The 13,824-nt window shown below is 39.9% G+C and overlaps 2 protein-coding genes across 6 annotated transcripts in view; one reads left to right on the top strand and one right to left on the bottom strand.

Annotated features, from left to right (window-relative positions):
* The first annotated feature begins 2 nt into the window (after positions 1–2).
* Positions 3–5,556, top strand: cox15 (cytochrome c oxidase assembly factor COX15). Its single transcript, XM_084949619.1, has 9 exons — positions 3–209; positions 1,344–1,528; positions 1,639–1,761; positions 1,900–2,086; positions 2,625–2,792; positions 2,900–2,981; positions 3,837–3,991; positions 4,137–4,250; positions 4,334–5,556. Exons 1-9 carry the CDS (start codon positions 135–137, stop codon positions 4,463–4,465), a joined length of 1,221 nt encoding a protein of 406 aa, XP_084805745.1. The 5' UTR covers positions 3–134; the 3' UTR covers positions 4,466–5,556.
* Positions 4,700–13,824, bottom strand: part of LOC146374897 (A-type potassium channel modulatory protein KCNIP2) — a 112,528-nt gene continuing 103,403 nt past the window's right edge. For 4 of the 5 annotated variants that reach the window (XM_084949626.1, XM_084949625.1, XM_084949624.1 and 1 more), the window contains exons 2-8: positions 9,464–9,588; positions 9,268–9,337; positions 8,827–8,897; positions 8,509–8,616; positions 8,196–8,300; positions 7,991–8,053; positions 4,700–7,736 (exon numbers count right to left, since the gene is read on the bottom strand). In XM_084949626.1, coding sequence (XP_084805752.1) covers positions 7,689–7,736; positions 7,991–8,053; positions 8,196–8,300; positions 8,509–8,616; positions 8,827–8,897; positions 9,268–9,337; positions 9,464–9,588 — 590 coding nt within the window. In that variant the 3' untranslated portion in view covers positions 4,700–7,688. Of the gene's footprint in view, positions 7,737–7,990; positions 8,054–8,195; positions 8,301–8,508; positions 8,617–8,826; positions 8,898–9,267; positions 9,338–9,463; positions 9,589–10,328; positions 10,428–13,824 lie in introns of all 5 variants that reach the window. The other variant, XM_084949627.1, reaches the window with a different exon arrangement.

Genomic DNA, 13,824 nt, shown 5'->3' with positions numbered 1-13,824 from the left:
GTGACGTCAGAAGGACAAAGTTGAAACTGGCCGTTAGGAAACCAGCCGGGTGACAGCACAGTAACAAACGTGCTGAAGCTTTTGCAGCACTGTTGGATAGCTTCAGCACTAGCGACGAGTCTTAGAGCACAGAGATGTTAATTTCGTCTTTGCGGACAACGATTTTTTGCGGGTGCAGAAGTGCTGGAAAGGGCTTTCGGTACAGCACCGTGAGTATGACTTGTGTTAGCCGCTAATTTTAGCCAATAGCTTAAGTAAGCATCATTGGGAAGGTCACACGCTGCTAGTAATATACACAATATGTCACATTACACATCTGTCAGCTGCTCTTTGTTCAGCTTTGTTTTTAATATGTGTTTGAATTAGTTAGGACAGGTAACATTAGCTGTCTAGGTGTACTCAAGAGTAGTCCCGTCCAACAGCTAACTTACATCACCCATGTCTAGGCAATGCAAACTCTTAGATTAGCATTTGAGCTGAAAAAAGAAATTCAGAATGGAAGAACTAATATCATAGACCCTTTAAGAAGGTTTTTGATTTATCAGTAACTAAATTTCCAGAAAAGATAGTGATATCAAATTCAGCAATACCGTAAGCCTTTGTTTAAAAGCTTGAAGTAAAGTAGGTTAATTAGGTCTTACATATCTAAAACTATAGAATCACCTTACATGTGTTGTGCTTTCGTAATTTGTTAACATGCTGCTTATATGTGAGTATATGTGTGTGGTGCACTATATTGGAGGACAGCTAGACACTGGTGAGGTGTGGGGTAGCAGTGACAGATGGGTTCAAGGTGGGGGTGTCACTGCATCCAAAGCCACAGTGAAGAAGAAAGTGCAGGCAGTCGTGGGTGTAGACCAATGCCAGGGGTGATTTGTGACAGATAAGATAAACCTTTATTAGTCCCGCATGTGGGAAATTTGTTGGGTCACGGCAGAAAGTGGACAGTGCAAAGTTACAAGCAGCAAAAATTAAGAAAATCAGTGGAATAGAACAGGATAAAAGGAATAACATGCAATATAAAATAGAATAAAATACTATGTTTCGTCAGATAAATTACACTTAGTGGTACTGCACGTGTGTGTGTGTGTGTGTGTGTGTGTGTCTGTCTGCATATGTGTGGTAAGAGGAACAGCTCAGGTTGAGCGGACAAAATTAAAGAAGAAAGGTTGAGATGGGTTGGACATGTGCAGAGAAGGGATAGTCGATGTACTGGATGAAGGATGCTGAGTGTAAATGACATTTAAAATGACTTTTTTTTTTATAATAAGGTAAAGTTGAAGCTTTAATGCTTGTGTTGTCCATCATCATTTCAAGCCACTTCTCCCTTTTATTTACATTAGCGTTCACCGCTTCGAAAATGGCTCTTGAAGAGAGGTCACAGCACCGTCACAGTGGAGGGAGGAACGTCCACTTCAGCAGCAGCAGCTTCTGTCCCCAATGCAGCCTCAAATCGCATAGTGGGTCGATGGTTACTTGGCTGCAGTGGACTGGTGGTTGGGGCTATTGTCTTGGGTGGTGTCACAAGGTACGCATGTTTTAAAATTAGTATGTCTGTATGTACTACTTACTCACTGAAGTACTGTTAACAGGCATTTACTACATTGCTGTATTTTTATGTATTTATTTTTTTATTAGACTGACAGAATCTGGGCTTTCCATGGTTGATTGGCATCTGGTGAGAGAGATGAAACCACCACAGTCAGAAGGAGAGTGGGAAGCTGAGTTTTCAAAGTACCAGCAGTTTCCAGAATTCAAAATGTAAGGTCTCATTTTTCAGAATCACAGTACATAAAGGCCTGATAAATTTAATTAAATGTGTCTCTGTGTTGTGTATTGGTCTGGTCTCTAATGCGGCAATTAGTTAATTTGGTATTATTATGTGTTTTGTTTGTTTAGATTGAACCATAACATGACTTTGCCAGAGTTTAAGTTTATCTTCTACATGGAATGGGGACATCGTATGTGGGGCAGGCTGGTTGGCTTGGCATACATCCTCCCCACTATTTACTTCTGGAAAAAAGGATACTTCACTCGCTCCATGAAGGGAAAAGTGCTGGGTCTTTGTGGATTTGTCTTCTTCCAGGTAAGACACAGCTGTGGAAATGAGAAGATCACTGGAAATAATCATTACCTCATGCCTGATTTAGACTTCTGCAGTGAATCTTTGTAGAGCCTACATCATAACCTGCAGAAGTAGCCATTAGTAAACTTATTTGTCCCTCAATGCTTTCTACCTCTTTGTGCATTCTCTCACTTATATTCTGGTAGTTGCAGCTTCTTTTCACACTGACATTGCTGACATTTCTGAGTCCGTATATTTTATGCTATAATTATCATTCCGTATATTGAGACGTTAATCTGTCACTGACAAGTTTAAAAACTCCGGCGTAAAAGTAGCCGGAATTGTACAGAAGGAATCAGCTGTACTGAACAGGCTGCGTTGTTAGTTTCAGATGTGTTTTGGATTTACGTCATAGCTAATTCTCAGTCATTTGTAGGATTGTTGTTTTTTTTTTTTTTTCTTTAAATAGGTTGATTGTACTAATATTTAATTATTGTCACCATCGGGTTTATTATAAATGTAAAGTAAGGAATGTGTATACATGTGTTTGTTTTGTCAGGGCCTTCTGGGGTGGTACATGGTGAAAAGCGGGTTGGAGGAGAAGCCCGAGTCTCATGACATCCCTCGTGTCAGCCAGTATCGTCTGAGCGCCCATCTTGGTTCTGCCTTATTGCTCTACTGTGCCAGTATGTGGACAGGGCTTACTCTGCTGCTGCCAGCTCACAGGGTACAGAGGGACTCTTGCCTACAGAAAAAACACAAATGATAAATTTTGGAGAAATGTAAAGTGAAACAGTCTTTTTTTTAACTTGAATAATGGCACCTTTTTCACAGATAGCAGAAACCAAAAAACTCATGCAGCTCAGGAGGTTTGCCAAGGGTACTGGTGGACTCGTCTTCCTCACTGCTCTTTCAGGTACTGCTGGATCTTAAGAGAATTCAGTGTCACAAATGGGGTCGCAGAATCTGTCTACCGAAGTGCTGCTTTCAGTCTCAAGCCACTTTGGGGAAACAAAGTGAACTACCTGTAACTACAGCAAAATTGCACAGAAATTTCCTCAAAAAGCAGGATGTTAATAGTGAAGACGACCATCATAGAAGCATAGGTGTTCTTTAAAGTGGCACTTGTTCTGACAGAACATAGGAAGCTCTTGGTAAATGGCAATGATGCTAGAAGAGCAGTTAGAATTTGACATGTGCAAATGGTTTTCAGTCCCGGAAGAGTAGGAGTCCACAATACATCTTCAAAGTGTTCTGCTTATTTGCGTCTGCAAAAAGCACAATGTGTTACATAAAATTCTTCAACTGTAAATTCACAATAAGACTGACTAATGAATACTAGAATGACAGTCACTCAGAGTCATTCATGGCAACTCACAGCTGACTCCATTAGAGTAACCCTAAGTGTATATAGTGTCACATTTTCTCTCTTAACAGGCGCATACTACGCCAGTCACCTCACAGTCTGTACGAAGCTTCACACTTTGACTCTGAAACTTTGAAAGACATTTGGCCTGCTACCCTATGTAATGTTTTTGGGCTACAATTTGAGTACTGTATCTTGGCTTTTGGTAAATGTTGAAACAAAAAGCTTATTCATCTGATTTGATTTTAATCAAAAGGTCTTTTGTAAAGTTGGCTCTTAGAGGGCAAATGGGTTGAGCGGTTGTGTAGAAAAGTAAAGTTAATGTAATTAAAGGCAATACAAATGTGGTTTAATCTCTATTCATGGAGATGTATTTGAATCATTTATGCATGTACCTTTACACAGGTGCCTTTGTCGCTGGTTTGGATGCTGGGCTTGTTTATAACTCCTTCCCTAAGATGGCAGATAGATGGATTCCTGATGATCTGCTGGCCTTCTCTCCGACCCTCAAGAATTTCTTCGAAAATCCCACCACTGTGCAATTTGATCATAGAATTTTGGTATGCTATTATAGCTAAAAAATGTTGGCATTTCATTGTTTTTATTCTAATTAAACATAATATTTCAAAGTTTTATAACTCTTTTAGATTGATGTGTAATGAAATGTTAATATGTACCCCTCAAGATGTCATTTTCTTTTCCCAGGGGATTACTTCTCTGACTGCAATTACAGGCCTGTATCTGTTCTCAAGGAGAATGATGCTTCCCAAGAGGGCTAAGATTGCCATCAGCCTCCTGGCAGCAATGGCCTATACACAGGTAGGCTAGAAGACACTGTAATTGCTATACAAATAGGTCCATTACCCTTCAGTATAAACAAATTGTGCTTTTGTGCTTTTCAGGTTGCACTGGGTATCGCCACGCTGTTACTTTATGTCCCCACTCCGCTGGCTGCAACTCACCAGTCTGGCTCAGTGGCTCTTCTCTCGCTGGCTATTTGGGTTCTGGCAGAGCTTCGCAGAATGCCCAAGTAAATTTCTGCTGTTTTACAGAGAAAACCTATCCCTGGTCGCTGCAGGTCAAAGTTTTTTAAGAGGCAGTAGTGAACTCGAAAAACATGAAAATGTGTTCTTTATTTAATGATGGACTTTTCTGTATATGCTGAAGCATCTGTTCAGTGGGGTATGTCAGCCCCCACTTAAAAAGCTCAAACAATTTCACCCCTGCACATTGCAATCTTTTTTTCCCCCAATCATGAGTAATAGAAATCACAATACAAGTTAAACTTTATTTAAATAAAGATAATATTCCTAAAGTGGGAAAAAAAGAAATCACATTCATTAAATTCAGTTTTACTTGAGATTTTTTCCACCGGTCATCCATGTCCCACTTGCTGTGCTCATGATACTTTACACAGGAGAGTCCTTAAAAAAATATGCATCAAGGCCGTCATCAGGAATACACTCAAATGATTGCGAAAGCTTTTGCTGTCAGAGAAACCCAACTTGTGAAGTGTTTTGCTGTGCCAGGAATTTCACTAGGACATACAAAACAAAACAAAACAAAACAAAATTTTCAGCTTTAATAATCTGGCAGTTGAAGGCTGTGTACATGGTTTGGAGTCAGCTGGTTCTTCAGAAATGTAGAATGAATTACTGTATTTGTTGATGTTCACACTTTTAAAAAAATGTTCTGGATGACATTTTGGTTTTGAAATTGTCACATGGTCTGGTGAATCTGCATAGATACTACTGCCTGTTAGTGGAAGGAGACCTGGCTCCTGGGATGGTTTATGTAATTATGTATATTTAAGCTGTAAATGTTTCCTGTTGACATTATGATGAATGAATCATAATTTGATTATTATTATGGACATTGCCTATTTCCCTTTTTTTGGACTCACAGATGTGGAAAAAGGGGGAATTTATGATGACTCTCCCAAAGCACTGAAAGTGTACCAGAATGAATGAATAAAAGCAGGTCCTCACTTAAGCTGATATACACTGTTTTTTCCTGCTGTGACAGGTCAAAATGTCAAATGTTATTGCTACAGGTACTTTGTACTTTATCTCACTGAAAGGACTTATTTTAATAAAGACAATTTATGTATCGTCTGATAAATTCACACGCCAGTCCATTTTGCATAGTAACTGTGTTTTTTTTTTTTTTTTTTTTTATTATCTCTGTACAAAATATACACATTTTGAATATGTTATGCAACCAGTTTAGGCTAGCTAGACAGTCAGTACCACGGGTTAGTAGGTTTTCATTGTTCTAGACACAGTACATGCGGGTATAGACAGGTTTTCCTTGTGTTTGGGGAAAAGAACATAACTGTGGGCAGGAACAATCAGAGCCAAAACCATTTTTCCAGAACGTATAAATTTAAAAACTGCAGAACATAAAAAAATAAGAAATTGCAGGGCCGGAAGTGCATATTTTTTACCAGGGCCGTTATAGTGTGCTCTGAGAGGAAGGAGACGTTGGGTGAGTGGAGAACATTATTGCTATTTCATGTTCGTTTCAGCTTTTAAGACACTTGGCCAATTTAATTACAGCCCGAGTGCCTCACATCATCTCACATTTGTGTTGCTTAGTTCTAGTGTGAAAAGAAGCAAATAAGTGGTTGCAAATTGCTCTAAAATAATTAATCTGAGCCTAATGGATGGGTTCACAACCTAAAATTGCACTTGACAGCGTGCAGGTAAACTACATGTAGTCTACCTCTTATCTCTGATTGCCCCTTATCCAGCTTGATACCCAGTAACTCCCTCTGTCTTCACCCACAGGTGGGCTAAATGTCTTACCTTAAGTGGCTTTATGTACCTTTTTAATTGATATCTTTTCTTTGGTGTTACAGAGAGAGGGAGAATAAGAAATGGAGTGAACAAGGGGGGCACAGAAAAAAGAAAACTGCTATCAAACTTTGTCTTGCACTTGCTACACACAATCACTTTATGCCTCCTTGAAATGGAAATAGTCAGATTTAATGCAAAAAGGGTGTGGAGACTTTTGTGTTTTTTCAAGTGGTAGAACCTGTGACAACCACATGACATTTCAGATTACAATAAGTTCACAAATACAATCTGCAATCTAATAAACTTCTCTTTGAATGTATATTCATAGACTAGTACGATTGTGGTATGTCATTCCCATGTCGAGAGAAGCTGCTAGGGTCAAAACGGCTCATTAAATTATAGTGCAGTCCCCACATTGTACAGCCTAATATCACACCACTGGGAATGCTAGAAAATGTACAACAGTCAATAGACAACTACTGTTAGGATTGTAATAGTTTGGAAGGCCGGGAATTACTCTACCAAAATCCTGTGAATGAAGGTGGGTGTTGTGTCACAAGAGTCTTACATTTGTAAGACAGATGACATCTCCTGTTACACATGCACGCACACATACGCAAAGGGTGAGGCACCTGTGAATGACTAGGACAGCAGACAGACGAGCAGACTTTGGAGTATCTCTGTAAATACATAAGTAGATATTAGTGACATCATCATGCGATATTGAAATCAGTCCCTTGTGGAAAAAAACGAGTTTGAAGCTCCCTCCGTAAGACGGAATCGCTCGGATCACCAGTTTGTTGGTTGCTCCCTCAGGAAGTGTCTTTTTCTCTCTTGTCCACCAGGTGGCTGTAGATTCATTTCTATTTGTATGGCCAGCAAATGAGCCATGAGTCTTAACGGCTCCAGGAAGGTGTTACCCACATGCACAGAGGCAAGATCAGGTTCACAATGCCATCTCTCAGCCATTACGGAGGAAAGGGGAAAAGTGATCTGAGATCAGGGTTTAGGGAGAGCATCCTTCTTCTGAGTTCAACCATTAAAAGGCTGTGATAGTCCCTCCGTCAGCAAGAGCAATAAAAGTTCAAATAAAACAGGCAGGGGCTGGTTGGGTGTTAGGTGTGCAGGTGGCTGTGAGCCCACTGCTTGCTTGCTTTCTTTGTGTCTCTGGGATAAAACATAAGGTTCTGCATGATGAGGATGGGCGCTGGGGACTCTCCTTTGTTGCTTGGAGGAAGCCACTGGGGGGTCCAGTTAGAGGGAGGGGGCCCTCTCTGTGTCCTCAGGACTCAGCTCTCAACAGAGACACGAGCACAAGCTTGCAAGTCGGGAGACAGCCACACACACGCAACACACATGCAATCAGACTCTTTCTCTCTCTCTTCAATCCCGTATTCCTCTTACACACCCACACACACGTACCCCTCTCTGGTGCCAGTGTCCTCACTGGTCCAGATGTTTAGATGACATTGTCAAACAGCTGCATGGACTGCATGATGTTCTCATCCTACAAAGAGGTAAGAGATGTGCACGAGTTTATGTGCAATTTGTGGCTTTATGGAGAGTTATGTGCATAAAATAGTTCTTGGTCAGGTGCAGTGATTTCCTAGAAAGAGCAAGACTAGATGTCTCCCCAGACTCTCTTTATGCTACAATTAGCTCTCTCTCCAGTTGTAGTTACATGATTAGCGTGGTGGGATTCTAAAGAAGTGCATTTCTAAAAATGTTTTCAATACTCCTTCAGGATTTGGAATGCTCTACCTTTTTGCAAGACTCAATGAATTCATCTATGGTGACCACCCCATCTTTATTCCGGTCCATTTTCTGAAATGAAAATACAACAACCAGACATTTATTTGGCTAACAGCATCATTGTTTTCCCCAAAACAATATTGGTGCCATCAATATTTTTCTGCTTTTAAACAATCATTAAATGAGGGGGAAAGAAAACATTGTTTTGTTTGACCTGGAAGAAGCTCTCCACATGTTCTCTTGGGGCATCGTCCTGCATGGTGGGGTATGTGTATTTCCCCATCATGTCATAGATGGACTTCATGATGTCCAGCATCTCCTGTAAAGTGTATCGAGAAACAGAGAAAACAGTATTGAGAATTTAATATAAAAATGATTTTTTTTATTGTGTGATGGAAAATGTCATTGATAAATATTCTGCCAGAAATCTCCACATACTTGCAAAATATTGATAATGAGTAATCATCAGCAAGTAATTCAAAGGGACCAAAAAATCAACAAATCCAACACAATCACATGTGTGTTACCTCTTTGGTGATGCAGCCATCCTTGTTCAAGTCATAGAGGTTGAATGCCCAGTTTAACCGGTCATTAATGGTCCCTCTCAGGATGATAGACAGGCCAAATACAAAGTCCTGCAACAAAAGCGGGAACGATTTCCTGCATTGTGTTATCTTTACTTAAATGTTGACACAGTAAATAAAGCCAAACCTTTATCACAGCCTAATCTGGGTGTACAAATTCATATTTGTGTGCAAACACAAGTGATGACAAATTTCAGAAGAGCACACATTTTCCTTTATTCCTCAAAAGAAGCTGATATGTAAGAATAGAATAGAGCTTACCTCGAAACTAACCGAGCCGTTTTTGTTCGTGTCGAAGGCTTCAAACAGGAAATGTGCATACATACTTGAATCTGCAAAGGTAGAGACTTACTGTAACCCGTGTGCCCTCAAAACATGTCTTTGAACAACTGCGATTAGCAGCAGTCTAAATATAGAGTAGATATAAAAATAATTTCAAATACAACTGGAGGCGAGTGGTTAACATTTCATCAACCCAAATATTGTGAAATGAAAAATCACTTTGCCTCTCTGCAGTGCACATACCTCAGTCAAGCCAAGTACACTTAGAGTAAGATAATTATATTCGCTTCACTGTCATGACAAAAAGCTAAATTAACATTAACAACTGTTGTTTGAACTTTTAGTTTTGATTTAATTTTGAAATAAATGAAACTACTGGCACTGTTGGACCTCTTCGTGCTTATTGCTGGGAGAACTCACCTCCCTGAGGGAAGAACTGGGAGTAAATGTTCTTAAAGTTCTCCTCATTTACCACACCACTTGGGCACTCCTGGGAAAAAAAATAAAGAAAATACATTTTAAAAAATGTAAACTCATTAATTCCCATCTTGCACAGGATATGCACACATTCAGCTAGAACCCCTGTTTTCTCACTGTCTTCTGTAACCAGACCTACATTTTTGAAGCCCCTGTAGAGGACTTGGAGCTCCTTTTTGGTAAACTTAGTTTGCTCCTGCAGCTTGTCCATGCTTTCAGGGCGATGGCACACAGTGGATAACTCAAAGTCATCTTCCACGCTGTCTGTGAGGGACAGATAAGTTTTAGTTAGCATCTACACCACATTAACCCCCAGTGTAGCCATGACCTGGTCAAGATATCTAGCTGAAGTTATCAAACAGATCTTGAGCTTATCATAAAGTTGAAATCTTATACAGCAGACATGGAGAACATTACTAATTATTGTGATATTTTAATAAATTAAACATAAACAAACACTATTTTCCATACATAGCTGTGAGATTACTAGCGCTAGAAATTTCCACACATCTTTGCAGCATCTTAAGTATTATCTGAAAAGCTGAAGCACACTACAGACAACGAGTGGCCTGTGAGGAAGTGGAAGAAGAGGTTTATCACTCATAAAAATGGAAGAGACATTTAAAAAGTTCAAAGTAAAGACACTGCCAGATATTTCTTATTTCATTTGCATTCTAGCTGGAACCTATTAGCTTTCACCTGACTTTGACCTCTGTACTGTAAACATGGTATTTCTGGTATATAAAATACCAACACACACACATTCCAGTACCCAAATATATGGCACACGCCTCAAATCACAAAAAAAAAACAGCTCTGACCCACAATCCACAACACCAGATAGTTGTAGAGTTTTTGGAGCCTGTAAGGGTGTATGTAGATTTATGTGTAGCCTAAATGTTTTGATGTGACTTTATCCACACGAGCGTCCGCGCCAGTCTTCTCAACTGACTAAAGAGGCAAGTAGGAGAAAGCAATGATGTATAGAGTGAAAGAGCACTTGCTTTGACTGATTGAGGGGGTAGTCGAAGGCTTGCAGCACGGCAGCAGTTTGAGGAATCGCTGCTTTATGGTTTTTTTGCTTTGGCTGGTGGAAGGGTTACCTGAAATCACCAACCATAGCACAAGAGTTAGATACACATACACGCAGTCTGTGATATACACACACACAAATGCCTATAAAGTCATGCAACGGACAGATTCAACGACAGACGGATTCATGCTGCTGACTTGGCTTAGCAAAGGGAGACCACCAACTTCAAGCTGTAGATAGTACCACCTACTCTCAGCTCACCCCAATAAACACACAGTTTACCTTATAAGACTGACTTGTATCACGGTGCCATATCCAGTACACTGACTTTAGAAATATTAGTGCCGAGTATACCAATTCAAAACATAAACCAGCATTGTACTCACATTCAGGTTAAACAACCACTTAATGGTAAATGGCCTGTATTTGTATAGCGCTTTACTTGGTCCTAAGGACCCCAAAGTGCTTTACACTATACACAGTCATCCACCCATTCACACACACATTCACACACTGGTGGTAATTGAAAGCAATTTGCAAGAAGGGTGAACAGAAAAACAAACCCAGCCAGAGCCCATAACATCTACCAGAGATTGTTTTGTGTATCACGAAATGGATATTAGTAGACGTAAAACACATTGGCACAGATACACCTGGGTACTTACTGCAAAGAAGTCCACATATCCCTTTAAGGAGGACCCCAGCAGTCTGAGGGATGAAGTAGGACATGATGGACTGAAAACCAACACAACCACAGCACCCCCACTGATTTATCTCGCCTGTTATCTCTCTGCTCTGTGGAGCGTCAGGGGCTCTGGCCCTCCTGACAACATGTGGCTCTGGCATCATTTGCAACCAGAACAGGCAGAGCACGCTCTCCAAGCATACCAGATTCTTCTATCGAGCAGTCTCGCAGAGGCTCAGCCATAGGCACAAGGGTCTGCTTGTGGGCAAGTGTGTTTTGTTTTTTTTTTGCAAACAGGTTCATCAGCTGACAACAATGCAGACATAACTATCAAATGCTTAACAACCAGTGAAATGTGCAAAAATAAGTCAGAAAATGTCCAGTGTAACCCACAAAAGATTAATCATGGAGTAAGTGGAGCCATAAAATGAATGAATAAATTAATGACCTTTATGATATTTTAATATTTTAATATCTTAACTTCCAGAAAGCTTCAGAACAGCTATTAAATGGACCTTGAGATGAGTGTTTCATTACCTACTTGTAATTTCTTTATAGAGTATTGTTAGTCTAATTAACAGCGTGTATCCCTCAGTATAGTTCATCATATTCAACATAAATAGCAACTATAGGTGTCAAAGAAGTGACAACAGTGTGCAATACATCAATTTGAAAGAGAGTAAAGAAGCATACCAACAATGTATGAACACTAGTTACACCTAAATTGTTTAAGTGCTCCAAAACCAGACATTTTTTGTAATTATAACACTGCAATCAACATATTAGTACAGCAAAATGCTAAATCATAACATTTCTATGATTGGAAACTCTCTTGGGTAGCATTACAGATTACAGTTTGAACTTATCAGCATGTGTTATACTGATATGAAGGCCAAAACAGAGACACAAACAAACGGAAATGAACAAAAAAAAATGCTGTGATATCTACTGCCTGTGCTCCACATGGAACACTGAGTTTTAAATACTTGTGAGACCCATAAAAAGCCAAATCTGCTGGAGACTGTCAGTGATTAGATGTGCTTGTTTAGAGACACATTTTCCTGGCTCCCTTCTAAAGCCCTCGCTCCATCTTTGTTATTTTGTCTGTATTTTTGTCCTTTTCTGGCGATAACATTTCTTGTTCTGATGTCTCAGTAAATGTGCTTTAGATGTCATGGATACGATTCTCCTGAAATAGAGATATTTGATCTCAGAGGCAGTAACCTTAATATGCACACATATCTATCTATCTATCTATCTATCTATCTATCTATCTATCTATCTATCTATCTATCTATCTATCTATCTATCTATCTATCTATCTATCTATTATCCTCCATACTAACAGAGTCCTATGTCAAAAACAAGTAGGTTACTCTACTCCTTGAGCTATTGAAGTGACACGTGATCAATTTGTTCTCTAGCCTTTGAAGTTAAAATTGTTTTTTGAGTGGCACTGACAATGAGACCAGAACTTCTTTCATTCTGGCCTGAGTAGGCAGAAAAGTAAAAAAAACACTGTTCCTTATTGAGCAGCATCACAATGCTCTTACCCAGCATGCCCTGTAGTGATGCAATTAGAGCGCGATAGTTTCCCTCAGGGCACACTGACAGACCATCACAACACTTCAGGAAATAAGAGAACAGCTCTATTTTTAGTAAAATGGTGGCAGCACATTTTTGGCAATATTTAGTAACTTTTGAAGGAACTTCATAAACTTGAGAAATCTGAGGATTTTCTCAAGGAATGCAGAAAATCACGTGTAAGCCCTGAACCACAGGGAAGACAACAAGCATTACGGATACACTGTACTGCTTAGTGTATCTGCAAGTCCAACACTGGGACTTTTAGTTATGATCTCTAGGAGTGAAGCAGTGCAGAGCTACATTTTAAAAGTGGTTCGGTTAGTTCCCCAAGCACCTTTAGTTTCAAATGAGTCCGGGGACCTTTACCTTTACTTTCCACTTCTCCTTCCTTTTTTTCTTCTAAACTGCAATCAAGCTGGTTAGTAAGGTTGGAGGCAAAAAAAACCCCCAAAAACAAAAGAGAGAGAGAGAATAATGCTCAAAATCAGTGCAGCAGAGGAATTTCCCAAAATGCCTCCACTGTTACAGCCTTGCTGTCTGGTAAAAGCTTGACTGTTCCAAACAGCACGGTCCCAGTCTGCCATGCAGCCTTAAAAATGTGTGGCCTCAGGGTGCGCTGGTGGCACTGTGGTTAAGACACATTTCACATAGCTGCAACCTGCTGGTTTAATTCCTTTATTGCATATAATACCCCTCTGTCTCCCTCCCCCATTCTGTATCTGCTTCACTACTGTACACCATCTAAAAATGTTAAAATGCCCTAACCTGCTCGCCCACAAGAGAAAAAAAAAGGAAAAGGAAATCAGCACTCTTTAAGCCGAGGCGTAGACAAGCCTGAAGACACCACAAGGGTGGCCTTTCTCAGACTTTCTAAAACTCTCCAGAGAACACTGTAAAGCTCTTCATGATGAACAAACTGAGTTTTGCTTTAAATCAAAACAATGAGAATATTTTAAAATGCAGGTCCTCGTCGCATTAATAAATGTCACGTATAGCCTGTGGCTGATTATAATGAACGAGGTACTGAATGGGCTGCAGTTTTAATACTTTGAACTTATGTGTGACATAGAGAGACACAGATACACCAAGCATACACCAAGCCTCATAAAAAAGATCTCTCTCTCTCACACACAGACATAGACACACACACACACTACACAGGGCTGTAAATAGGTGTGACAGACTGAACAGCTAG

Source organism: Perissodus microlepis, chromosome 13 (genome assembly GCF_051167445.1).
Source record: "Perissodus microlepis isolate ML-2025 ecotype Zambia chromosome 13, ASM5116744v1, whole genome shotgun sequence".
Classification (NCBI taxonomy): Eukaryota; Metazoa; Chordata; class Actinopteri; order Cichliformes; family Cichlidae; genus Perissodus; species Perissodus microlepis.
Note: the sequence above shows the minus strand (reverse complement) of the source record. Positions and strands in the feature narration are given on the sequence as shown.